Source organism: Ischnura elegans, chromosome 1 (genome assembly GCF_921293095.1).
Source record: "Ischnura elegans chromosome 1, ioIscEleg1.1, whole genome shotgun sequence".
In the NCBI taxonomy this organism is placed as follows: Eukaryota; Metazoa; Arthropoda; class Insecta; order Odonata; family Coenagrionidae; genus Ischnura; species Ischnura elegans.
The window spans coordinates 63866855-63894830 of record NC_060246.1 but is presented as its reverse complement, the minus strand read 5'-3'; the positions used below and the strand labels follow the sequence as shown (position 1 = coordinate 63894830).

Below are 27976 nucleotides of genomic sequence, written 5' to 3'. Positions count from 1 at the left end.
ATAATTGTTTTCTCCTTTCTTTTGTCCAAATCGTTATCCTCAAAATATTTAATGTTTACTATTAAACTCATTTACTTTTATTTTTTATACATAGTCTGCCATCCAACTTTAATGTGCATTTCAATTATTTATCAATCACAGAATTAATACCTCAGAAGGAAAGGAAATATCTTGCTACATATGGAACAAATTTTTTAGTAAAAATTTGACAGCTTACATGAAGAATTGTCGCAATGTTAATTCATTCACCAGATTGCAAGAATAAAATCTCTCCATTGATTACTACAGGTAATAAGCTAATCATTTTATTTGCAATATTTTTGTTTGTAATTTAGTCTTGAACTTGTAGCAACAAAAATCCATATCTTATGAGTAGATGTTATAAATTGGCATGCAAATTAACATAATTGTGTTACAACCGCAGCTCTGACATGAAATTCCCACTCAAAATTGATGGATTGTTTCAAATCATTGCAATCTGAAAGCAAGGAAGCCAACAGCAGAAAATGCCACTGGCAAAATATTTTTAAAGACTTCATAATAACTTTAGTTCCTTGATAATAATGAAAAAATTTAAAAAAATTAATTTATGTGTAATGCACATTTTGTCAGAAAGTTTAAGGCCTAGCCTAACATTCTGTTATCCCAATCATTTGCTCAATGTTTCTGCTGAAACATGTGCGGATGCTCAAAATATCCCATTTGAAAACTATCGAGTTTGGGGGGCTCTATACTGTGCCGTGATTCACATCTACAGAACTGCCAAGAAATTTACCCTTGAAATTGGGGAGGAATATGCAGTGATGCATCTCACTAGCTGCTAATGGTTAAGGGCACTGAAGCGGAGCTGGATGATGCGAAAAAAGTAGTAAAAATTGGCTCAACAGTCAACTGCCCAAATGGCTTTGTGAGATAAGACAGGAGCTGAATTTCAGCAAATAAAGAGTGCTTTAGAATTCAATGATCATGCAACACCCTCTAGACATCATGCTAGGTTTTTTGAAATTATAAGATTAGAAAAATGTCAGCAGTGTGTATGCAGCATCAAATCATCCGAAGAACCTCCAGTTCGTAGCATTATGCTTTACCCACTACGCCACTGGAACGATTGTGCCCTTGGGCATTTTCAATTCCTACTACATCAAATGTGTTCACAGATGTGCCGACCAGTGAAAACTCCATTCTAGGTGAGACGTGGGCGAAGCGTACTTGGATGAACATGGGGAAGAATTCATAGTTTATAGTCTTCTACGTGTTGTCATGATGGGTTGAATATGATTGATTTCCCTGGCATATGGGTCTTGTAGTTTTTGAAATTCCCGGTTGTATGAGAAAATTACAAGGACAAAATTTGGTAGACAGACGTCTTCAGGTAGTTCCTGAGCTGGTCGCTTTCAGATGCCAAAGAGTTTTGCTATACTTTTTTCCACCACTGTACATTCTATGTTACTTGGTTAAGTAAATATATACTTCTATAATCTTGAATTTAGTGTCCACCTCTTTGTGACTTAGTTTCGGAAGAAAGACAGACTGACTACATTTTGTACTGCTATACACATTTTATATAATCCTATTTTGGGTTCAATGAGGTTTAGTGATCCAATAGAAGAGATTACACTACCAAATATTATGTTTGATTTATAAAGCAATGGGTGTAAGAAAGGCACACTCCAAATTCAAATTCACCAATCTCAAGATTCATCACTGAATAATTTTGCCCCTAGAGTAGTTTGAAGTTTCAACTTGAATTTCACGCCAAAGACGTATTTCTTGGGCGACGCCATGTTCATGACGTGTGTACCTCATGATATTTGCATTGCTTGCATAAGGAGTGCATTGTCGTACAGTAGACTCTCCTTATTACGAAGTTCACTGGACCGAAAAACCGGAGGTTCATAATAGCGAAGTTCGTATGAACGTTTCTTTTAGGAATCGTCAAAAAAAACCTGTATTTAATAAACGCGATTAAATTACGTGGAAAATTATACTAGCAGGAAAATTCGTTTCAGTTTCTCAGTAGAAGAATGCGGCACGACGAAGTCGAGGGTTGATATCTTCCCGAATGCAGTAAGTACGATAGACGAACTGGATGCGCTCCAAGACCTTGTTCCTAGTTTGATAAACCTACGGTCCGGCCGCCGAGTGTTGTCCAATGACAGGCAGAATGGTCTAGGTTGGAGTAGCGTTGCCAGGTAAGAAAGGGAAATGCCTTCAAAGGGTTCCGTGAAGAAAGGAGCCTGAAGGGACGACGAGCGTGAAGGATCCAGAGGAAGAATCACATGTTTTTATGATTCGAAGAAAGGGTTTGTTTTGGTGGATCAGGCTTAACCCTTTCGCGCCGGACGTCGGGTGGAGCCGACGGGCATTTTATACGTAGAACACCTGACGTCGGGTATAGCTGTCGCAAACCTTTCTACACAGACGACCTGATGTCGGGTATAGCTGTCGCGGGGGATGGGAACCGACCGCAGCGGTAGCTATGGTCCGTTGAATTCAGGCCCGGCCCGACACCCAGCTTAGCGAGACCCTTGTGCCTCCCCTTAGGCAATCGTGCCCGACCCTCCCACTCATTTATGATCCTTCCCACAGCAGGAACTTGCGGTGAAGTGGTTGAAACGGCAATGGTTTTTGCAAAGAATAATTTGTTGCAAACTCAAATTTTTTATTTATTGTATCGAATTCTTCGTTTTGTTCTGTGCGTAGGCAAATTTTAAATGAAATTTTAGTGTTATTTTTAACGAACTTTTCATGTGAATGCTTTAATACCTTGTTCTTTCATCATACGGGATGAAAAATATTTAATGGGGAGATGCTGTTGTTTTATTGTTTTATCGCTCATGAATGTTACAATCCAAATAACTTCCTACATTACATACCCTTTATTTTCTGATCCATTCATTTTCCCCCGAGTAATTACTAATACGCCGGTATTCCAAAGTAATGTAACTTGTACATCCAACTTCATACCTGCGTTGTATGCCCTATTGTTAGCTACTCATTTTTGGTGGAACATGTGCTCAGCCGACTGACGATGTCTCGGGTAGCCTCGCGGAAAAACCAAACCTTCCACTCTCACAATGATATCGCACGTGCATTCATACAGTTCAGGTGTTGAGCGCTAATGACATTTTCGCCGAATTTTTCGATGACCCTCTCCGATTCTAAGAAAAGCGATCCTCAATATGCTATTGTGCTAGTTCTTTCATGGGTTTTCAGGCTTGCATTCCTTTTTCCCTACCCTTTTTCCTTTATTGCTGAATGCATCCTCAACTTCTATGAAAACGTTATCACTAAAACCCATTTCTTAGTACTCATGCCTGCCCATACGAGAATGCATGCCCTCTCTAATTTCTCACCTTACTTTCTAAAAAACTTCTAACCTTCTGAAAAATGAAAAGGTCCTAACTAAGTTATTATCAACGCTAGAAACCCGTTTAAAATTTCACAATGCTTAAAAATATGTCAGTTATTATTATGTAAGTGTTTTTTCTCAGAAATCGTAATCAATAATTATTTATAAAAAACACCGGTAAAAAAATAAGTTGCCCACGGACTCCCGCTAAGAAAGGGTCCGAGGGTCGGGTGAGAGGCAGGGATAATGGCCGGGCGCCCCATTGAGTTGGGTCCCAAATCCGAGGGACGAGTGTACCCGGGCAACTCACCCCCAAAAAAGAGCTCCGTACGGAGAGTTTTAAAATGTTCTTATGCTACTCGTAGCGTGGTAAAGTTTTGCTTTCGTAGTCTCCGGCAGGAAAGGGTTAAATCTAACTGTACGTCCAATTTACGAGCCTCATGCAGTTGACAATGTTGTGAGACAAGGCGAGGGTACGTTTGGAGTACAGCGATTGGCTGAAAACCGTGCTGGCGTAGGGTTATCTGCCCCTCCTATTGTGCCGTCATCGGACAACTCTCGCCGGCCGGACTGTATGCAAGGAATCGAGGAGTACGGTTATCCTGCATGATGCAACACTGCATTACACAACACTGCATTACACGTAAGCGCTAACTCGCGATTGTGGCGAACTGATCTAGCTGGGCGTGCGACGCAGATGTATGATGTTAAACTTAGCATAGTGAATGTCCACCTAAATGCCATTGCTTATGTGTGGAACTTCGAAATAAAGTTCATTTTATAACCGCCGGGACCAGGACTGAGGTTTGTAATTTCGTAAAAACAAAAATTTCTTAATAACGTTTCTTTTACAATAGCTTGGATAGGCCTTTTCGTCAGGACCAACTATTTGCTTCATAATAATGAGGACTTCGTAATAACGTTGTTCTTATTAACGAGAGTCTACTCTATACGTTATTTCAAGTATAAATAAATGGTAGATAAAACGGAGAATTTTAAATGAGTGGGAGGAAACCTTATGTATATTGTTGTGTGCCGATATGTGAATCTACCTTTCGTTAAACATCAAAAAAGTATTTTTTTGTAGTGCCAAACGACCCAGACCGAGGAAGGGGGTGGTATGACGCTGCACGGAGACAGCATATTCCTACTGAGGTAGACCAATGAAATTTGTGAGGGCCATTTTAATGTTTTCTATTCTGCTACTCAAAGGGATTTATTTTCCATTACTCCTTTTGTTGTCTTTGGCCGCACATCGCAAAAATTTCATATGTGCTTAAATATATATGCACTCAATGAGAAATATTTCTTTTTCATTACAAATACATATATCATTATGATTCAATTTAAGTTGGATATAATGATTATGTCCTGTGCATTTAATGCATATTTGCATAGGTTTTCACTCTTTGTTTCTATCTTGCGCATTAAAAGCCTACCACTGCAACGGAAAGGGTCATCGGCACTAATCTGGTTATGTGTCAACTAGTACAAAGTAATAGATGATTAACTTAAATCTCTACTCCAGGAATACTACGATATCATATTACTCACAATAAGCAAATATAAGCACATTTGACTTCCGTTGCCGCCAGGTTTATAAATAGAAGCACAAATAGTGAATAATTAACACGGATAACTTTGCAAATCTTACAACAAAACAGAGAAACCAGAGGCAAATGTGTACTGAATAAATACTACCAAATAGTTTGAACTATTATGAATTGAAACAGAATAATTGTCAAATAATAAAATATAATGTGTGACTCCTTTCGCCAGACTTCAAACTGTACGTTAATGCTAACGCCAGGATTTTATCCACCATTTTTCTCTTAATTTCAAAAATTCACAGCACCATTTATACTCTAAATTTCCTTAAGAAGCAGAAGTGGTGCCAAACTTTGTCCTAAAACTTTTGAAAGTGACTGACTGTACGTGTAACTCTGGTGTAAATATAAGTGGACTTACGGATATTTTCATGCAAAAATCCCCATGTCTGAGTTACTCTTTCATTTTGATGAACATTGTTTACCATTTTCTATAGTACGAAACTGATTTGAAGAATTATCAGGAACACAGTTGACCAAAGCGAGGCCTCTGCTTTAAGAAATGCTGTTCCAACGAAATTTGAATGCTAATCCTAAAAGAAACAGAGAGAACCCCGAATTTCCTCCCTTCAGAGGGCAAGAAAACAGCTATAGCACATTTGTTTATTTATTTCATAATTTACATCTGGAAGCTAAAACCAGTACTTAATTAGTAAAGGATTTTACGATGGTATGTCCACAAGTTAAAACATCCATGATAATTGCCATGATTACTGTCTCTCTCAAAAGTGTAAACATTTCATCTTAAGAAGTTTCATTTCAATTAAATGATTCATTTTGAGACAAAAAAAACGTTACACACATGACATTCATGAGGTTCACACGTCACGCAATGTCAGCCAATAGAAATACATATCGCATCGTGGCCATGGCTGAAGCTCCTAGCGGGCTTTCAAAGCTACTTATCTTGGTTAAAATACGAATTTGAGCTCTGTAATTTGTCGTGTGTTTTTTTTCATTCATATCTTTTTGGTTTCAAATAACGAAAACCAATTTTTAATTTTGAGTGTTCCCTCGTATTATTGACTTAGTTTAAATAACTTAATAAAATTATTGGTGTAATTTCAGGCAGACATCTTCATGGCTACCAGAAGATTTGTTGTGTTGAAAGACCTTCAAGTTAAAATTCATAGTAATGTTAATGGTGAGTTCAGTGATTCAGTGATGAAAGTGGTATATGTTCCTATCACACCTTTGAGAACAGCTGATTTACCAAAAGCCAAGGAAACAGTTGATTTAGAAGAAATTACTATGGAAGAAGATGAGGACAATATAGATTATTATGACTATGAGACCAAAGGAAAATCTGCAGACAGAATTCAAGTTAAAAGGAGTAATGGAACTTCTAGTGTTGGTAAGTTCCGTGTGAGATGCTAAGGTGTTCTGTCCTTATTTGAACAGTCTTTTATTTACAGATACAAGTATTTTATTTGAAAAGTATACACTTCTTCCCTATCTCATCTTTACATTATCATCTATCTTCATTGCATGCTCACTGTCTTCTTCAAAACTATTACTAACTAACTAAAACCTTCCAGGAAAATCCCATTACCATATGAAGTAAAAATCTCAATATGCTGTTGGACAAAAAGCTATACAGATCTCCCAACACTCGTCCCACATGCACAACAGATAATTTTGTTGGTGCGCGAGAAGGGGGGATTTCTCAGCAGGGACCAAATGCCAGCCTCTAAATCAGAATTGCCTACACACGTTTTCACTCACATGCATATGACCATAGTAGGATCCTTTGTGAGGGCTAGTGGAATATAACTAAGGCTTAAGGAATACAACTAAGGCAACATCTGGGGATTCATCTAAAGGCTGAAGAGACCTTTTCAAGGATGCCTTGTTATGCTGGCAGAGGTGCACTCTGACACTCAAAAAAAATCACACATGGTTTCACTCGCCCACAGATGGCTTCGAATTTGCAGGAGAACGTACAACCCGCAAAGTGTATTAGGATTTGAACAGATGGCATTAACAACACAGATCCAAAAGCTGTAAACTCTGAACTGTTGGGCCCTTCCCTTTCCTCTTCTCTTAGTCTGTCTAAAGTGCAGAACATTCTGTAACATCACTCACTTTCTATTTCTTTGTTTTGTGTTACCTTAGGGTATAGAAACACACTTAATTATGAAATAGCATGCACAAAATCACTTTTACACTTTTTTATTCAAAACATCATAAAGGAAGACTAATTGGGCCCAATTTACAATCGGATATGATAACAAATAGATTGCATAACTTACCTTTATATTCCATATTTATTTTAACTCTTCCCCTTTTTCGTGTGTATTTATAATAATGATTTAAGTTCCACTTAATCGGGTTCACTGCTCCGCAAATCCACTCAAACACTGCCGGATGGTTTAATGCTCCACAATAGGGAAATTGCATACTTTTTATAAACAGTATGCTGATATACTACAGGAAACACTTAGTACCGCAATATACTTTTCCACTTAAAATTCAGTTTATACACTAGAAAATGACTCCCAAAAGTCTCCTGAGTTTCGCGGGCTAAAAAATACCGCCCCCACTAATATTACGCCGTGACGTCATAATTCAGTAGGAGTCCAAGATCCAAGCCCAGGAACGTCGTAGCTGCTGGTTTGGAAGAGCCACGTTGTGTTTATTGGAGAACAAGGCTGAAATAAGGAAAAATTGCAAGTGGTGCATTGTTCCTCTGTGCAATTACACCCCAGAAAAAATTTTCATCTGCATTCCCACGGAGGAAATTAGGAAAAAGCCTCGATGCATGCCGTCTGTCGGGATGAGCGTTACGGAAAAAGAAGAGTATAATAAACGGAATGATAAACGCGTGTGCTATGTGAGCAAAGATAACTTCAAAAAAAATTTAACTTCTATATTTCATCGACTGAATAACTTGAAACTGAGATTTTTCTATAATTCGGCGCGCCGTAGAATAAAAACTCAACTTCTCAACAAAAATCGAGATACTTGTTTCTCGATGGGTACGATGGACTCGAATAATTTATGGTACTTGTTCAATTTTAGTTACGGAAGGACATAGAAAATTCCATGATGTTTAAAATCAAGGGAAGAAATATGAAAATAAAGAGCAACGTTGATCCTCATGCATTCGACTGCCAGCCAAGAGGACAGCGTTTTCTTCTACTGTCGGCGTCAATAAATGATGTGCCGCTGTACTTTGCAAATTTATATCCTGGCTTCTCTGCATGATATAATACAGTGGAAACTCGTTAAAGTGAGTACGGGCTATAGCGACACCCCCGCTATTACGAGAGAGAGCCGATGTACCGTCAATTGATCCTAAAATGAGCGTGTTAAAAAATTCGTTTTTACGAGACCCTTTCGGTGTTGGCTCTCGCCATAGCGAGGGTTTCACCGCCGGAAGACTTTCATCAAGACTCCTCTGTAACCTCTAGCGATCTGTTAGAAATGAAGTTAATGGAGTGCTCAGTCTCAAATTCATGTGGTAAACTGTCGTTCGATAAATATAATGATTGACGAAACAATGCTTTGCATGATTTTTATTCAGTGCGGCGCTTATAAATTGTTTGAATAGTTAGTCGTTATTTGAGTAAGGAAATTTAGTGATGCAAAAAAACATCGCCTTTCGTCTGAATTTATGCTTACGTTTATCGGATAGATGTTTATCTGTCACCGCACCACTCCTGTTCCTGTATATCTTTTCGCAACAGGTATATTGGCTATTATTTGTTCCACCTCCGGTAAAGCGACAATTCGCTATAGCGAGTGTTTATTAGTGCACCGTGGGATGTCGTTATATCGAGGTTGCACTGTAATGAATTATAAGTCATTTTAAAGAAAATTTTATCCTAAATTCTGATTTATTTTTTTACAAAAAATTCAAAAATGTATACACCACCAGTGCAATAAATGACTCCGCTCACCGTAAAATTAGCCGTTTTTTCAACTTCATGAACTTTAGTAACTCAACTTAGGGAAAACTACTACATCTACAGCATTCATCTTCTATTTTTCTTTTCATTCTTCGATTTTATTCTACGCCGTTGCTTGCTTTTCAGAAAAAGTTGAGTCACAAGAGGAATGTTTTGCAGCCGTTGATTTGGAAACTGTGGAGATAAGAAGAAGACATGTGTGGATCAGCAATTTCCATTTAGTTGGTTGTCAGGATAAACCAAGGATCCATTTAAAGGTTGTCAGGCCATCGTATAAAGTAGGACTGATGTGTACTACAGAGGAAATGGGGTGTTTGAGGGAAAGTCAAACCCAAAGTTGCCCAAAGAATGTGAAGTTCTCTCATATGTTGCTCTTTCCCCAGTGAAAACCAAATAGAAATTGGATTGGGATGATATTTTTACCACGGGTTCCAGTGATAGTGAGAGTGTAGGTGATCACGGTCATCGTCGAAGGTCATCCCTTTAGGATTTCCAATACAGAATTTTTAAGTGACAGCCGATCGCAATGATGATGAACTCTTCTTTAGTTTAGGTTTCAGATATATCGCGAGAAAAGCTCCCAAAATGCATTAAAGACTCTGTTTGGAAAATATTCACATTTTAATGTTACTTTAGGAAGGCCTTAATTACAAAAGTAACTTATTAACACCTGAAGACGTTTGTTTATTAAGTGGCTTCGGGGTTTTTGAGTCACAAGATGGTAGATTGTGTTGGAAATTCGTGCATATTATCGCTACTAAATTGTAAAAAAATCAATAATCTGGCTTGCTCAGATTCCAGTCTTAAAGAGCTTCCTGTCTCCTTCCAGGCAAGGTATTTTTAAGTTGAAAGTATCATTGACAGCTTCGAGGTGGAAAGTTCACCATAAGACTCTCTACCGGACTACCAAATAAAGAATACACATTTTACATGAGTATACGCTTTCACCAATAGTACATGCAAGTCTCACTTTGTTATGAACTATAAAACATTTCAGATGCACATCAGCTACCTTTCCATTTCTCAGCATCGACTTTCGGCGCCGACGAAGTCTACAGTTTCACTAAAATACCCTGGTATCATGGTGGAATCAGTAACAGGAAGCTTGCTACGATCAGCCTAAGAATAACCATATTCCTTCATCTTTACACAATCTATCGCTTTCAATGAAGGAGGTATAGATCAAATAATAGCCCTGAAGTCACAATGAACAACTCCGATACGTCTGCACCTCCAGAAATGAATCATAACCACGCCGTCGCTTTGCAATCAAGTATGCAACCCCTACTATGGCCGTGCCTCCTCGTACTGAATAATGACGTCACTTTTCTACCAGCCAATCATCGGCCGTTTTCGTTTCTCACTTGTATTTGAAAATTCTCGTGAACTTTGATGCATTAAATATCGCAAACCACGTCATAAAATAATACAAAAACTTTCACCGTGGTATGCAAACATATATTTTTATATAATTTTGGGGCTCTTGATTATATCTGAAATATATGCAAGTTCCCTATTCCACTCACTGCCCGATATGTTCCTCTGCGATCCCTCTTCGAACTCTCCACCGTTTTTATTTACGCATCCTTTCTTCTATCGGTTCTCTCTTGTGGGTGCCTCCTTTTCCTTTGCGTGCTGTGCTGTTCGTCCAAAACTGCTACGGGTATACAGGAAGCACTTTGCAGATGCTTAGAGAATTAGATTTGGAGCTGCTAGAGACTTCAAGACTGCATGCTAGGCTCAGATTGATTATGCAATTGATAAAGGATGTCTTTAACCCTTAGGCTGCAGGAACGTTTTTAAACTGTCTGCATGGTGAGTGCGGGAAAAACGTTTTTCTACGCTTGACCAGATTTTCTTACCGCTAGCAGCCTTTCCTTAAGATTTAATTGCCGTCCTTTCCGCGGTTGCTTGAACTCGGTCCAACCTAGTGGCAGAGAGCACAAAGGCGTCTTTCGAGGACTGGGCACCCTCACCACGGGGAGCGCAACCCGGATTATCCCTTCTCCGAGAGAGAGAGCTCCCTGCTCCCCACGGCGCATTCACAATGAAAACAATTCCAATGAATCCTTGCATTTCCTAGGAATTTATTTATCTTGCTGTTGTCTATTAGCCGGGGAAACTTATTTGAACGCATTGGTCTCTCTTTCAAATACTATCGGTGGTGGGACTTCCATCCCTGCGTAATTACCAAGGACATATAATATTCATGGTCTTTCGTCAGGGGGGCAGTCCTGGATTATGAGATTCCACTACCTGCTAGACACACGCCAGGGTCGTCGGAAAAATATCTTCCCCGCTCATGTCCCCCACACAGTGACAGCAAAATTTTGACGCTCCCGCAGCTAAAGGGTTAAGAGCCAGATGGAGAACATTGTATTAGAACCCCTCTACATTGCCAGGTCTGACAAAAGCAATAAATTAAGATAGATATTTTGCTAAACATTGGCAAGGGTCTTTGTTTTTCCCTCACGTAATAAAAGAGTTTGAGTAATACCAGGCATAATGTCGTTAGATTGATTTTTTTAACATTCAATAGGCATTCACTTAATTTACATTTATTATGAGTTATTGGTTCTGTGTTATAAATTATGTTACTTGAATATTTGTAAATCTCTCAGGAACTGGCGAACATTGATATACAAAAGCATTTGTATATCTATGTTCGCCGGAGAGCACAGAGGGAACAGAGGGAGTTGATGGAATAAGACTTCATTAATGTTATGATAAACTAAAAATCCAAGAATAGGGTTTAAAAATGTTGCCTCATGAAATTTGAACCATTTTCCTACTGGCTAGGTTTCACTCTTCAATTGGAAATCGGAACTTGCATGGGTCGTCGATTGCTATAAAAATTATTTTGATCAGGTAAAACAGGTATATTAACTTAAAAAAAATATCAAGAGTTTCTCCATCCATCATCGAAAGAAATAAAAAATTGACTTTAAAAATCGAGCAAAATTTCTCTGAGGCAACCACTTTGTCTAACATTGGGTAATTAACCCTATGTTCAACCAAAGCGTCAGTAACTTTGATTTCAGTGAGTTCATTTCCAAGATAGGCTGTCTTTGCCATGACTTATAGCCCTGTCTACTATCACATTTTGTCTGCTGTGCCACTATCCTTCAGGTCTATCGGATGATGTCTGGCCATTGGGCCTAACATTTCATACCATCTTCAGCCCCATGTTAGTACTAATAGCTGCTGTTTAGTAGGGATTTCCCAGTCTACATTCTGTGTGTTCTGTATGAGTGGAAACACCTTGTGCTGGACGTTGGTCATCACTATGCTGCAGTGTTGTCTCTCACTCAATGATGCATGAACTTGAATCAAGCAGAAAATGAAGCAAAGGGATATTACAGATGTACAAAATGCTAGATGCAGTCATTATGTGAAGCTTGAAATATGGCTGGAATATAATTTACTTATAAATTTATTAAATATAGTTGGGCTCATTATTCATTTCACTGTGAGTTTTTGTAAGTGAATACCATGGCTTTAATTTTACTTTACTATTTTATCTCTTTTGTGTGGTCCAATCAGCAGGCAAAAGTATCAGGACTGAATTTCTTCATAAGTAAACCAAAAACATTATTATCTCATGTGAAGTAGCTTATCAATTGATTGCATGAATCATATAATAAATGGACGATTAAATTAATTTTCTCAATAACTGATTCATTTGCAGAACAAAAACGTTTGAAGAGGGATGAAAGTGCCCAGCGTTTGGGGGAAAAAGGTTCTGTCAGCATGTGCTATATCTGCCAACTTCAACCAAAACAAGGAACTCTCCTGCTTGATAGGTGTGTGGACTTTGGTGTGCCCCCTGGTCCGTTATTGGGTCAGCTAAAAGCTGGCCAGGATATCACTCTTTCCAATGGTGTTGTGGTGAAGGCATCAGATGTATGCTCACCTCCAGACCCGGGGCCGGTTTTTCTCGGTAATTCTGTTTATGATTCAGCATTACCTCAGTAGAATGTTTGGACAGCAATAATGATTTGTGTATTTCATAGTTAATAAAATAATTTAAATATTAACTATTTCATGTCTTTGTAGTCAATGATACTAGTCGGTTCATTTTAATGAATATTAAAGGATAAACAAGGATGAAAGAGACAGATATTATTATCTGTCACTATTATTTCCTTTCCCCTATCTCTCTACAATGATGGCAATATGTATTTTTTACCTCTGAAAGCCGTAGCAAGAATATAATAAAATGGATATCAACTTTCTTCTCTTACAAAACTGGTGTTAAAGTGTACTGGGGAGATTCAAATGAAAACCTAGGAAGGGCAGTTGAATTGTGAAAAGTTGTACCATTTATTTGATAGTTGGCAGTAGTGGTTGTCTTTGTCCATTAAGTCACCTGCAGGTGGCAGAGTAATGCTGCAACCATGGTCCTTATGCCTATAAGGACCATGGCAGCAGCATTGGATAAGGTAGCAGTATCCACCACAAGATGGGTGTTCCCATTGCACTTTTAAGCTTTTCATTTGAATCACCCTCATATTTCTTGATTAATTCACTTTAGACTGTCATTAAGTCAATAAGCATTCTTTGAATCATAAAGGAACAAAATATGGCACTTGCATAATTAAATAATAATAATAGGTAGTATTGGTATACTTTTAATCTTCATGTCATAGTGCTATTAATACAAGGAAGGTCGTTGCACAACTAGTGGTGATGTCATTGCAGTGTATTTACAATTTTATTTCAACATGTGTATGTCAAAGGCCTTTGCAAAGGCCAACAGGTACATATCATTTGCCCTTTGACAAGAATTTTTTTACAATATAGAAAGAATTATCCAGGAAATATTTTTTCAATTTTAATTATAAAAAATGGCCTTAGTTTTTTAATTTCTATTGGCAATTTGTTAAACAACTTACAACCCATGTATATTGGCCCTTTTCTATAGGAAGCAAGATGGCGTGTGTAATTAGTATGTACAGTGAAGTTTATTTTGTTTATGATAATTATGGATATCCTCACATAGTACATGTACACACAGGATAGGGGTAATTTTCAGTTGCTTGAAGAGCCTTCGGTAACTATCTTTTTGTCTTACCTTGCATATTATTCTGATTTTCCACTTTTGTAACTTAAAAATTCGATCATATTTAGGAGAAATTCCCCGAGCTACAGTGCCATTTTCCACAGAACCTCTGTATCTGTGGAAAGTCCCAGGCTGCAATCTTTAAATTTTATGCACAGACTGTAGTAATTTTTTTCTGTATTGGGAGAAATAACATAAATAAGGACTTACTCGTATTTATCAAGACCTGTATTTTGAATACACCATCTCTTTATGTTAGTTATTTAATCTTGTGCCGTAATTGCGTGACTGTTTTATCAATTGATTAGTATTGTCAGCATGCATGAAAATATTTCCATTTTGCATTTTTGCAGTCCCTCTATGGATCTGCCCCTGGAATGTAACTTACCAGAAGCATATGAAATGGGCCCTAACTTTCGAGCTAATTTGTATTTCAATTCGTTAAAGTAGGTAAATATATCGGGAAATATAACTGAATGCTTTTGTACAAAGTGGCAACCTCCAAAAATTTTGATTTTATCTTGTGTGTGTTTTGATCCAATGCTAGTCCTCTCCCTCTCCTCCACCCCCTATAGATCCACCTTTGTGCTCAGAAGTATTTCGTGATCAACAGAGTCGAAAGCTATCCTAAGATTGTAAATGATGGAAATAGTGTTGAGGTGACAATTCAGTCCATAAAGAATTAAGTGAACAAATTTATAGAAGGCCAATTCAGCTGAATATCCTTTTAAAAAACCAAATTAGGACTTAGATAAAATGCAATTTTGTTATAGAAATGCCATTATCCTGTTTGCAATAACTGTTTCATAAATCTTGAGATGTCATCCATACACCTTTGTTTTATTAATTTGAATTTTTTTAACACTATATCTTTTACATGAATTGCACTCCAGTGACGTCATGCACGGAAAGGGTATCTTAATGGCCATGCGAACGACCTACCTTGTATTAGTGTGTAGTAACATAATTCATGTTTTATTGTTCATTTTTTTCAGTTATCGACTGTCCTAATGAAGATTATATTGATGCTCTTTTGTGTAGCGAACAATTACAAAACTATGTAAATCCATCAGAATCTGCTATAGCAGAAAATTTGATGGCTGTAATTCACTTCAGTCCAGCAGAAGTTTTGTCAAATGCAAAATATATTGAGTGGGCATCAAAATTTCCATCTGGAGCTACTCAGTTGTCTTTGGCAGATTGGAATGAATGCACTGGGAGTGTGGCAGTTCATCGTTTGCAACATAAACTTAATCTTCTACATTCTCAAATCTTTCCTCTACTGGCTGACTCTGGGATTCCTAACATTTCAAAAACGGAAATAGATGCCAGGAATGAGCAAGGTCTGCAAGCTGCTGATTCCATCATAAATACTGTTAATGAAGACACAGGTGATATTTTGTGGCTAGTACCTTGTTGGTTAATATAATGTGCTTAAGTGAGAGTGAATAATTTCTCATGCAGTGGGCTTAAAGTTGTAATGGGCTGATTTTATTTATTGATTCTGGGCATAGAAGTGGAATCTAGCACAGTAGACTCTCATTATAATGAATTTGATTGGATGTAGAATTCAGAGGTTTGTATTGAGGAACTTAGTACAAACATTTCATTTCAGAATCTTGAGAAAAAAACATCTTATTTTTTATGCTATAGTAGTCTAATCCCCTGTAGTTCTACTCAATTTCAATGTTTTGGTGCCATTAATTTGATTATAATTATACATTTTGAATGATTGAAGACTTGTTGATATGATTGGTGATCAGATAATGCACAGGTACATGCCATGTAAAGCATTCCAATGAGTGATGGGAAAATCACGCAATGCATCATTTACCCATCGCACATTGGGATTCTTTTCAAGGCATGTACGTAGTCCAAATGGTCATTATCGGCAGCTTTGTTTCCAATAGATATTTGCTCTGTTGAACATACATTGGCAGTTGAGAATTTACATTTGATGGAAGTTGCAATGCCTGCTTACTGTGATGGAATATCATGTAAATGTTCTGGTGGCTTAGAAGAAGTACACTCTTAAATGAAGATGACAAGTGCACTCAGGCTAGGGAAGAAAAGTGGGACAAAAGAAAACATCATCCTGACTATTTTTGCTAAAATAAAATAAAAGGCACTCTGTACTTTCCACACTTATTTTAATATTAGGCAACCGGTTTCGATCTGTTCTACATCATTCTCGAGCGTAACTGCCATCACCCACTCAATCGCATTAATTCATCCACCTTCAACTTCACTGATTACATATTTTTGTTCTCTATATTGGTGATCCAACACTTATACAGGTGACACTTAGCTGAATTGCTGCTTAACGTATGCATGAGCATTGACTGACGTGCTTATAAGATTAACATGTATTACAAAACCCATTAGACAGTTTTTCCATTCATAGAATAAATCAATGAATCAGGTGATACTTCAGTTTACACGCAACATCATATAATAAGCTCCATTCCTGTGGAATCATGGTGACCCACTCATTGCCACTCGTAAATTGGACGAACTGTTAGTCCTCTTCCTACACACATTCAATTTACGAACTTTCAGAAGTACATAATATACGAAGTATTCAAGCGTGCCCAAAATTTCAAATCTGGCACCTTTCGAGCTGGCTGATGCAACACTGTTTGGCATAAAGGAACTCACACTTTGAGCATAATCTGAACAAAGTATCATTTAATCCGGTGTGAAGTCAGGAACTCTTCAGCATTTCGCCCATTCTTCCTTCCCATGGACAGTTTTTTTTTTGGCTCTGGCCACGTTGCACGCCCAGCTAGATCAGTTTGTCACAATCGTAAGTTAATAGGTTAATCAATTTACAAGCAAGGTAAATTATCAACCATCGATTGCGTCGATATATTTGCACGTAATTAGATCGTGTATATTATACACTTGACTTTGAAGCTATTTTGTTGTGCGACTATAAGTATGGGTGATTGAAGAGACAAGAAATTTTGACGAAGTATGTTTTTTTTCAATGGTCACACAAACTTCGTTGTTACAAACCTCCGGTTTTTCAGATGCGTGAACTTCATAATAACAAGAGTCTACTGTATTACTCTACTTCCAGCTAATGTTTGACTTTTCACACAATGTGTTCTAAAGAATACAGGTGGTCCTTGACTTTCCTACAATTCACACTTCGTACGTTCCAAATTGACACCTTTTACTTGACTTTTGTACACTGAATTTGGACTTGCGAATGTTTGTCTGTAATTTTGAAATTCCTGGGATGTTCACTGTTCATTCCAACATTCAACTGTTTCATAATAATAATTATATTTATTTGCCCAGAATTTTATTATACATAGTGTAAGTATATAGGGCATGCTAGGAAGAAATTTTTTTTTACTCTTTTTTTACCCTAGAGAGAAAAAAAACTTTTACACTATAGAAACGATTCTTAAATAAGTTCTCTGAAACTGTCTTTTTAAAAATATTTAAACTTTCTATGTTTTTAATTGATGCTGGTAAGTTATTGTTTAATTTTGTGCACATAGACTCAGGGCCTTCGGATGTCAGTGAAAGGTTTGATATTTTGACATGAATGTCATTACATGCAGGGGCGCCGACTTATAAAAAATATTGGGGGGGCCCATATCGGAGGTCTTGCCCCGGGAAGAGGTTAAATTCAAAGTGTGTCGCAGCACCGAAACACTACCATGATTCACACCAATTGATTCAGTTAACTCTTTATAACCCAGAGCTGCTTAGTGTAGAAATCAAATTTCAAGATTTTTTATTCTGAATAGATGAAAATTTTGCACTCGATCATAATTGTCGAGGCAGATAAATATTTCGTTATCAAAATTTACACCCCAAAAAATAATACGTAGTTTAGATATTTCCTAAATAGAGCTGAAAATGTATACATTTTTGACGTTGCTTTGAAGCAACATTGATAATGGTTATAATGGGTTAACCTGCTTAACCTTATACTTATTTGTTTCAGCACACGTTGTTGAATTTATTTTAAAAGGTAACTATTGTCAAACATGGGAAATAAAAATCACCAATACATTTTTGTGATTTCACAAAGCATTATATTACTTAATTATTTTCTTGAATTATTGAGGGGGCTCGGCCCCCACAAACGAATCTTTGAGGAGGCTCGGGCCCCCTCAGGCCCCATGGAGTCGGCGCCGCTGATTACATGTCCTAGTTTCATTAATAATTCCAGTCTTTTGAAGAAGGGACGACAATGAGCACGATATTTTAATTTGCACATACTTCTTACGACCTTCTTTTATATAATGAACACATCATTAAGTAGGGTGTAAGATCCCCAAATTACAATACTGTATGACATTCTAGAGTAGAATAGGCCATAGGGTTTTCAGAACATACCAACTTACACTATGCTTTAGATAAAATACTGTATAAGGTTTTTTACATAAGTGTGCTATATGTGCATCCCACTTCAGATTACTATCAGCAAGATATCCTTCATAGTATGGATGAAAAAAAGCTCATATGGCTTTATATGCAGACAATGCGAATGTATACGATCAAGGGCAGCGTTAACTTTAATCAAGGTGATTTTTTTTAGAGAGACACTGCCTGGTATAGGCTCCTTTATCAATAGAAGAAAAGAAGTGTAGTTTAGCCTTCATGGCAGAGATTTCCACAAAAAGGTCGACTAGACGCCATCAAATAGCTTTCAATAAATTTAATAAATAAAAGTGCTTCTTTCTAATTGTGTTTTTCTGTTTGAGTGCTGTTTAATTCATGGACGGCACTTAAATCTTCTGCAACAATACTGCACGAAATATCATATCAGAATTCCGTATGCCTTTTGTCTTTTTTGAATAACATGGGAAAAATACGCAATTGCAAAATTTGCTTTGGCGAGATGTCACCCGTCGAGGAATTTTGATGTAAAAATTTAAAGGTATCAAGATTGAGGGTTCAAAAATTGCATTTTATTATGCTTCGTGAATTGTCTTTTTATTTTATAGTGGACATTATACATGGAATTTCAACTAAAACACCGAGAGGAAGTTTCACTCGGTACCCAACGGAATTCTTGTTTTTTTTTAACTTTCATTCACATTTTCTGCATATTTTCAAGAGAAATTACCTAATGTGAGGAATTTGTTTAAATTATTAGACATTATTTAGTTGAAATAAAATGTCTAAAAAATAAGGTATTAGTTTGTATATTTCACTCTTTTGGAGACCTTCTCCCCACTGCCCATATTTTAAGCCTCGGAGACCTTCTCCTCACTTTTAACTTTTCTCCCTCCCTGGGGAAAGTACATGCATACTGTCATTCTTCCTAAAACCCATAAGCTCTTGTTTTTATCTCAAAAAGTCATTGCCACCTCAACCTTGTTGCTTGAAAGATATATGTATATGCTTGAAATTTTTGGATGCAATGCCCTGCTGCAGGTCTTTGAAACTCATCTGTTATGAAGTATTTTGTTTGCCATTTGTATTTACGTTCAGCCATGCCAGTATGATTATGTATTGTTAATCCCTCAGTGATGTTTTTTTCCAAAGCAGCACATAAGGGTGCGTGCATGTTGATTTTGTTATGCTTGCTATTCCAAAATGAGTAATTTTTTTCTAGATCTCAAGGCAACCGAAAGTAATGAATGGTGCTTGATCTACTTTGCTTCACTGCAGTGACATTGATTGTAATTATTTAATTTTCAGGTCAACTTCTTCATGATCATGCCCCAAAATCTCCGCAAAGCATGTTCATCAAGGCTTCGACATTTCATAGTATTCATCTCCGACCAAGAAAGGGCTTTGACAGGTACTAATATAACCTCTTTTATGGAGTATTTAGTCATAGGGAAACTTAAAATAATATCCTTTTTGTAATGATATAGAGTTAAGTTAATTTAAGTAAATAATGATAGCCTTTTTTTGACGGCTTTGCTGGATATGTCTAGATAGGTTTTTGGATTGTAATTTGTTGGGTGCATGGATCTGAAAATTATAATGCAAGTTGAGGAGTATATGAGTGAATCAGTTATGCTATGGTCACAATATCTGCCGTAAATAGCTAAATTGTTGTAGCAAACTTTTCAAGCATTGCTGATGAAAATGGCATTTCTATCCATATGACATAATGCAGGGTGGCCACTCTTCTGGAACATCTGGAAACTCAGGGAATTTCACTGTCTGTAAAGGCTTAGAATGTCAGGGTCAATGAACAGTTTTGAAAAATCAAGCATATTTGTTAAAATCAGTATTAGACTTTTAAGTTAACCGGTGATTATTCCTCATTCTGCATATTTATATAGTAGAGATGGATTGATATCATCTTATAAAAATCTAAAAGCGTTAAATACGTACTCCAGGAGTATTAATATTTCGATTCAGGCAATAAAAAAATTATAGGGAAGCACCCTATTTGAGCATTATGCCAAAATGCTAAGCCTCCGTCGTATTTCTTCGTCTTTCCGGCATATTTTCCTGCGTAAAATGCTTAAATAAAGTCATAAATATGTCGTGTTTGCTCTTATTCTTTCTTAAATTACGCGCATATTACTAACATTTCAATCCAATAAAAGTGTAATATCAATAGCCGAAAGTCATTGTTAGACAATTTTTGGGCTAGTAGATGACTCATGCAGCAGTTGACCTCCAGAAATGGGGAACTTCGATGCAGGTAAGCAGAAAAAGGCCAGTGCGTGAGTAGAGGGGGGGGGGGCGTGAACACTTTTTTATTGTTCTCGTGTAACTTGATATTTTTTTCGAAGCTAAGGTCTTCGTAATACGATCCCTGCGCGAGCTGGGATCTATTGTTTGATTTCGGAGAAGAGGAAATCGTCAAAGTGGTTGAGGCGAATGCTGAATGGAGGGGGATAGCAGATCGTGGGAAATGCGTCAATGTCACTATCCCACGGCACTGAGTTCCTCCCTATGGTAGTTTCATCTCCTGGGGAAGATTCAAAATAAGTGCCTGTCGTTATTAGCCAAGAAGGACACATGGTGTAACACCTAATTTTGAGTGGTTTGTTTTGGTTGTTGGTGTGACGAAATAAAAGCAATAATAAGCAGCAGAGGTGGAGTGAGGTAATTGTTGGGATTGTTGACGGCGCGGGAAGAGGAAGTAAAGAGAGGAGTCGGATTGTGATAGTTATGGCGGACGGGTGTTCCCTCGCTCCCGAGTATGTATTATTTAAAGTGAAATAAAATATTTGAAAGTAACGTGAAAACGAAGTGAAATTAATTGAGAAACGTTACAATGGTAAACACCTCGTCTTATTTTTATCAAAAGATGGACGCGGGAAAATGGTCTGTGGGGAAGAAAGAGTGAAGGTGCGATTTTATTATTTTCCGGTAACTTGATATTTTTTTGACACTAAGGTCTTCGTAACACGATCCCTGCACGAGCTGGGACCTTTTGTTTGATTTGGGAGAAGAGGAAATCGTCAGATGGGGTGGGGTGAATGCTGAATGGAGGGGATAGCAGATCGTGGGAAATGCGCCAATGTTGCTATCCCACGGCACAGAGGTTCTCCTGGTGGGGGAAACCGGAGATTTTAGGATTTTTTCACCTGATCATTTTCGGTTCCCCACGTCGGACTCTTTTCACCGCTCTAATCTGCGAATTTGATGTAGTTCGTCAACTTGCCTAAAATGGCGCTGTATGAACTAAAAGGCTAGAGTTCTCTACATTTTTCCGAGTCAACTACCAACGACGTGCATGCGACAGTGTATGGCACGAAATTCAAAGTATTCGAGGTATTCGAGATTGTAACTTCAGCATTATTATTCGAGATCTCGAATATCGAATACTTCCCAGTATTCAAGGTAATTGAGTATTCACGGATTCTATTCGCACATCTCTATTATATAGTTATCTTCAAAACAGTCAATTCTCAATAATCCATGCTAAAAAATGGAAGGCAAGGCCCAGATAATCAAACATCATGCATAATCGAGGAAATAATGAATGTGGCCGTAGTATAGACATTTTCCTTTGCAATTCGGGAAGTATTTAGGATACAAACATTTACATACACATTAAGATGAATTTTTTTGAGATACCCTGAACATAGTTTTATAGTCCCAAGATTGCTGCCTTTAGGCTATTCTTCCAAATTGAATGTCCTGGGAAAAATAGCCCTGATAATTTGTAAAATGGTCCTGATGATCCTGGGTTCGAGTCCTGGGTAAAGCTTTCAGGGACCTCAAAAGATAATCTCAGTGGTATGAGGTGCCCGTTGGAAAGCAACCGACCCTCCTGTTCAGACGGTGTGTTTTATCATGCCTGTGGCTTAGTCTGGAATGACCTCTATCCTCACTTATCCAAATCAAACATTGGGTTATCTGGCTGATTGTGTGTGTATCATGATTTAACTTGATGTGTTTTAAAGCTAATATTGAACTGCTCTTGATCTCATTTTTATCTCCTATAAATATGAATATTATCGTAGTGGTGGGAAAAAAGTGGAAATAGTAATCGGGAATGTCTGGAAAAGTCAGGGGATTTCACAGTGTGATGTTTGAGTGGCTATCCTGTTAGATTTAATTTCTTCATATTTTTTGTGCATTATAATCCTAGTGTGTCTAAAATGTGAAATGATTCTTCATTCAATCCCACAGTTCTGCTTCCCTGAAGATGAATCATCAGGAATTTATTGATGAAACAATGGCTGTGGATGGTTTCCTGAAGTCATTAGAGGATTTAAAAGCAAAGTTGAAAACCTACCCGTCACATGAATCTTCATTTCCCAAAATACTTTTCTTAGGTACCGGATCATGTATCCCTAATAAAACAAGGAACACTAGTGGAATTTTAATTGAAATAAGGTAATTATGACGAGTAGATTTGGCTTTAATGGTGAGTATCATATATTAACCATATAATTTATCCTCAAGAATGTGTTATCCATAGAAAGTTGTGATTTTGTTTCAATGCTGTTGGCCTAGAGGAAATAAGAGAAGATTTTTTTGGATGAAGAATTTTCCTAATGGAAAAAATTTATTTTGCCTCCTCAGTTTTCACGTTCTTATATTATCTCACAATCTGTTCTTCAATGAGGTCTAGGACTTCATCCATGATCAAGGGCTTTTTCTTGACAAAATGTTTCCTCTGTGGAACTTCTATGAAAGAAAGAGCCTCCTGAAGACCACTTTTGATATTTCTCCAGCTATTCTCCACATATTTCTTAGTCTGATCTAATCTTATCTTGCTCTCCACTACTTCTTTAAAGGCATACAGGCAGTCCCTGACTTTCGCACACAATGCCTTCTTAAAATGTGTACGAAAGTCAAACCATTGAGTTCCATACTAATTAGGGGTTATGTTCCAATTGAGCAAAATATACATACCAAAACCTTATTTTTTTACAGAGATTTTATATTTATGAACTAATGTTTAATAATAAATTAGTAAAATTCCTCACATTGTGTAATTTCTTTTGACTCGCATTGTGGAATTGTTGAAGGTGTAAATGTCTTGCATGAATTAAACAGCACTCTAACAGAAAAACGCAGTTAGAAAGAAGCTCTTTTATTTATTAATTTTATTGAAAGCTGTTTGATGTTGTCTAGTCAACTTTTTTGCAAAATCTCTTCAATTAAGGCTGAACCTTACCTTTCTTCTTCTCTAGGTAAAGGAGCATATAACAGGCAGTATCTCTCCCAAAAAAAATTATCTCAATTGAAGTCAACCTTGCCCTCGGTGGTATACGTTCATGTTGTCCACTTATACTGCCTTATGAAACAGTTGAATGTTGGGATGTACAGTAAACATTGTGGGAATTTCAAAAGATTAGTTGCAGACAAACGTTTGTAAATCCGAATTTTGCGTACGAGTCAAGTTAAAGGTGTCAATTTGGAATATCCAATCATTATCTCAACCCCAGCATTACCGTTTAGTAGGGATGTGCAAGTAGCACTTTGACCTTGAGTCGAGTTGAAAACTACTCGCGAGTATCGAGTCGAGTTGAGAGTGGTAATTCTTAAATTGGGCAATACAGCAAAGCATGCTTCAATATATTATCATTTTTTTCAACCCCCTTGCAAATTTTCAATTTTGATTGCTTAGCTTGTAGTTAAATGAAAAAGATAATGAGGAATTGAGTCACAATTAGGAGACGACTGAAAATTAATGTGTCTTAAACAGTTCCATAAGCTCAATTGAAATTAATTAACCTTTAGTAATATGTCATCAAAGTATATATCCAAACCACAGAATAACCCTCAACAAAGACATTTTTACAATTGTAATTAATATTGTACACGTAAATTTGTCATGTAATATTTGATTCTTTCAAATTCTCATACAGAAAAACCAATTGTTCAAAATGCTAAGTTAGCAGGTTTTGACGTCTCCATGTTACAGTATTACTGCCTGCTTAAAAATGTCTTTCGCAACACACTTTTCTAGCGGGGCAAAGTACTTTCTTTCCAAAGTTTCAAGGTTTGGGAACCTTGAGAAGTTTTATTAAAAGTTATATCAACAAGTTTTATGGATCTTGAATATTCATGGAATTTTAGTGGACGAAGCAAACAAACTATGGAACTTAACTTTAGCTTTGTAAATTAAAAAAAGGTGTTTTCTTTCTTTCATACTTTTTTTAATCAACCATACCAACTATTTTCTGCTAGTTCAAGAGGGAAACTGAACGCCATAAAGGAATAAAAGAAAATTAGCATTGGACGTACTTAGTGCTCAAAAAGCCTATAGCACTACTTGTGACGTCAAACACCAGGAAAAACCAGCATTGCCCGCTAAAATCTATAAGTTTCATTCTTTCCATAAAAATCCCAACAATTTTTATGTATTTTCTCGGCGTTTGAGTAAAGATAGTATGGTAGGATTTGAAAGTATTGCATAACAAAGTATGAGCGATGCTGTGGTCCACTCCGATTAGTCCGAATATGCCACCGCACCATGGCGGAAGACAGTCAGATGCCATGGCTGACAAAAAGATATTAGGCACCCACATTGACTACTCTAGTGGTTGACTGCTATGTATACAAAAGCAGAAACTCCCAGTTCAAGGAATTATATTGACTTATGGACTTTAAATACGATGTTATTACATAAGTTTAATGATAGTTCCTTCAGTCGGCAAGTTTTGGAACTTACTGGCCTCGACAGCTATGTGACCAAAACTATTCGACTTGACATTTGTAATATTACTCGAATAGTTGAGTACCAACTACTGGAGTCGACTCGAATTTTTGAGTACTCGCACATTCATACCGTTTAGAAATCCTATATGATTAATCCTGTAGCTTCCGCTTCAGGCCATTTCATTTTCCTGATTCACAGCACATCAAGATTCAATCTTTTAATTTCCACTTATGGTTTTCTAGCTTACAACAGGTCCTAAGTGATCTCACGTTCCATGTTCCAATCCTCATAACTTTATCACAATTGTTGACCAATTTACCCTCCCAGGTAGTTTGCGCTTGGAGATAGGAGTGGGGGAATAGTTCACCTCCAGAATGTTTTGCCTGAGAGAATTCCATAACGTCTAATATTTAAAAAAAATGAGTTGCTGCGACTCCTCAGGTTAGCAATGTGGTGGTTTCCAATTACCTCCCACATTGCAATACTACAGCTGTTAAAGTAAATTTTACCATGCCTGCAGTGAAATTAGTGTCTTACCACCGTGACCTCCACCACCACTGACCACCGTGGTCTCCACCTTCACTCATATGAAGAAGGGATACTGTCCTCTCCCCCAGGTGATGGGAAGCATAATTGTTGAGGGTCTCCTGTCACCAAGTTATGATCTCTTCACAGGCTTCATTTAGATGGCCAATCTTACCCATACCGCCTCGGAATACCACCACTTTTTGTCCACGACTGCTTATTTGACAAGTAAACTCGCTTATATCACAGTTAACAGCATATATCACAATGGTTGACCCATTCGCTTCCCAGTGGGTGCACTTTGTGGCTTTAAGCTCAGCTGTGAGTCTTTTTGTAGAGGAATATTGTTATCAGCATTTTAAATGACATCATTGATTCAGAAGGAACCTTCAAATGGTGAGGAACTTAATTATAAATTCGGAGGCCTATTTCTCTTGGGCCTAACTTTGATCTTCTTGTACTCAATGAATTGTAATGAAGGCATTTGCATATTTCTAGTTTCATAATTTATGACCTAGGCAGATTTAGGGGGGGGGCAGCACGTGCTCCCCTAGATGCTTAAAAAGATAGATGAGATTTTCTGTACAAGTACATACATATGTATTAATAAATTTGATATTTTAATATACTATTAATATTCATATATAAATTACTTTTATTTATAAATATTAACAGGGTTCCCACTCAACCTTGAAAACCTTAAAACCGTGAATAAGCCATGAATTTTGCACACCGTGAAAAAACCTGGAAAAAGCTTAAATTTCGTGCTGAAGCCTTAAATCTCTCAATCTTGATTTTACGATCGTAGAAATACAATTGACAAATTAAAAGAAAAATGAATATTTCGATCATTTTTTAAGGTCAGTCACGTGCAGACATGGCCACGGATTTATCTGGACTCGTATATTTGAAGTGCAATTATTGGTCCGTGTGTCATGATGACACATTGACCTTTAGCCAGTACCAAAGCCGGAAGACTGGTAACCAAAGTGTTCATTAACACCTGAGAAAATTCAGACACTTCTTAACTTCCCTGGCACCCTGGTCCCTTTATTTTCCCACTCACAACCTTTAGCGGGAGCTGAATTTTGCAAACTATATGTGACATCACTTTTGTAACGTTTTAATTAATTTTCCACTTCCCTTACTTAACAAATGATTTTTATAAGACTATAAAGAAATTTTACAATTTAAAACTCGTGAGCAAAAACAACATCAAAAAGCCGCCATGACTATTACAATCCCATTTGTACTATCCGTACTACCGCTCACTGAACCACTGCCATGAACTGCAGCAGTGGGGATCTTGAGTTCTTCCGTATCCCTTTCCTCCGGTCTCTTTTTCTCTCGTAGATGCCTCCTTTTTCTCTGCGTCCTTTTCTTCTTTCTGCCGATCTTGAGTTCTGCCGTATTTCTTCCTCCGGTCTCTCAATACACCACTACTTTAATTTTTCTCCCGATCTTTTATAACACGTCTATCTCTTCCTTCTCTCCATACACGACTTCCCTTTTTCTTTTCGCGTCCCTCACTACCATTATTGCCTCCCATTATTCTTCCTCACTACTATTGTTAATTTTAATTCATTTAAATAAACAACATGGCAGCTTGTTTACACTTTCATTGCTGCGTTTGCATTCATGGTGCTTGTCGCGTTTGTTAAATTTGTAGTTACGTGATCAATATTTCTGCCTAAAATGGTTTATCTACAAACCATGAATTTGAAGACATTTAGACGGTGAAAACCTGGAAAAAATGTGAATTTTATAATTTTGATTGAGTGGGAACCCTGATTAATAACTTTTAAATTAAAATTAAGATGATATTTAGTAGAGTAATTATTGCATGTAGTTTATTATCCCAAATATGAGAAGACCATTTGCCTGTCATACCCTGGTGCTCTCCCCCCCAGGAAAAAAAATCCTGGATCTGACATTGATTTATAAAATCTAAATATTTAACTAATATTTTAGATGCACATGCTTTTTATTGCATTTCAATTAGCTGTATGGAATCTAGGTCTTATAGAGTTGAGACTTCCCGAAGAGGTTCTATTAAATTCAGCATTTGTATTCTGGTGGCCTGTCTACAGCAGAATTCTGCAATGCACTGCTGTGTGTACTTTTTCCAAGCAAAAAAAATAGTGCTTGGTTAGTGTTTGGTTAGCAATTAATGCGGTAGGAGTTTGAGGTAAAAGAAGAGCTCCTACTCACATTGACTGCAAAGATAAGACTTCAGAGGTCCCAATGTCACCAGTTAGACTTGTGGCCCATAGTGTTATGCCTTTGTTGTAAACTAGCATCGATCACCTGCAACAGCTTGCCCAGCAGGAGATATTATGTGGTACAATATCCTGCCTGAGGAAGATGGGCATCCTCTTAAGATAGTTTTAAATACTTATAAAGAAAAGGTTAGAAATTGGACATATACTCATGAATTCATGTTCCTTACTTTGAGTGGGC

General features: G+C 37.3%; 1 protein-coding gene across 2 annotated transcripts in view; it reads left to right on the top strand.

The window, feature by feature from the left end:
* The window catches only part of LOC124162134 (ribonuclease Z, mitochondrial), a 54737-nt gene that overhangs the window by 16450 nt on the left and 10311 nt on the right, over positions 1-27976 (top strand). Inside the window, exons 1-6 of one of the 2 annotated variants that reach the window (XM_046538565.1) lie at positions 150-288; positions 6028-6313; positions 12559-12810; positions 14928-15323; positions 19603-19705; positions 22510-22716. In XM_046538565.1, the coding sequence (XP_046394521.1) occupies positions 6040-6313; positions 12559-12810; positions 14928-15323; positions 19603-19705; positions 22510-22716 (1232 nt within the window). In that variant the 5' untranslated portion in view covers positions 150-288; positions 6028-6039. Of the gene's footprint in view, positions 1-149; positions 289-6027; positions 6314-12558; positions 12811-14927; positions 15324-19602; positions 19706-22509; positions 22717-27976 lie in introns of those variants that run through there. The other variant, XM_046538558.1, reaches the window with a different exon arrangement.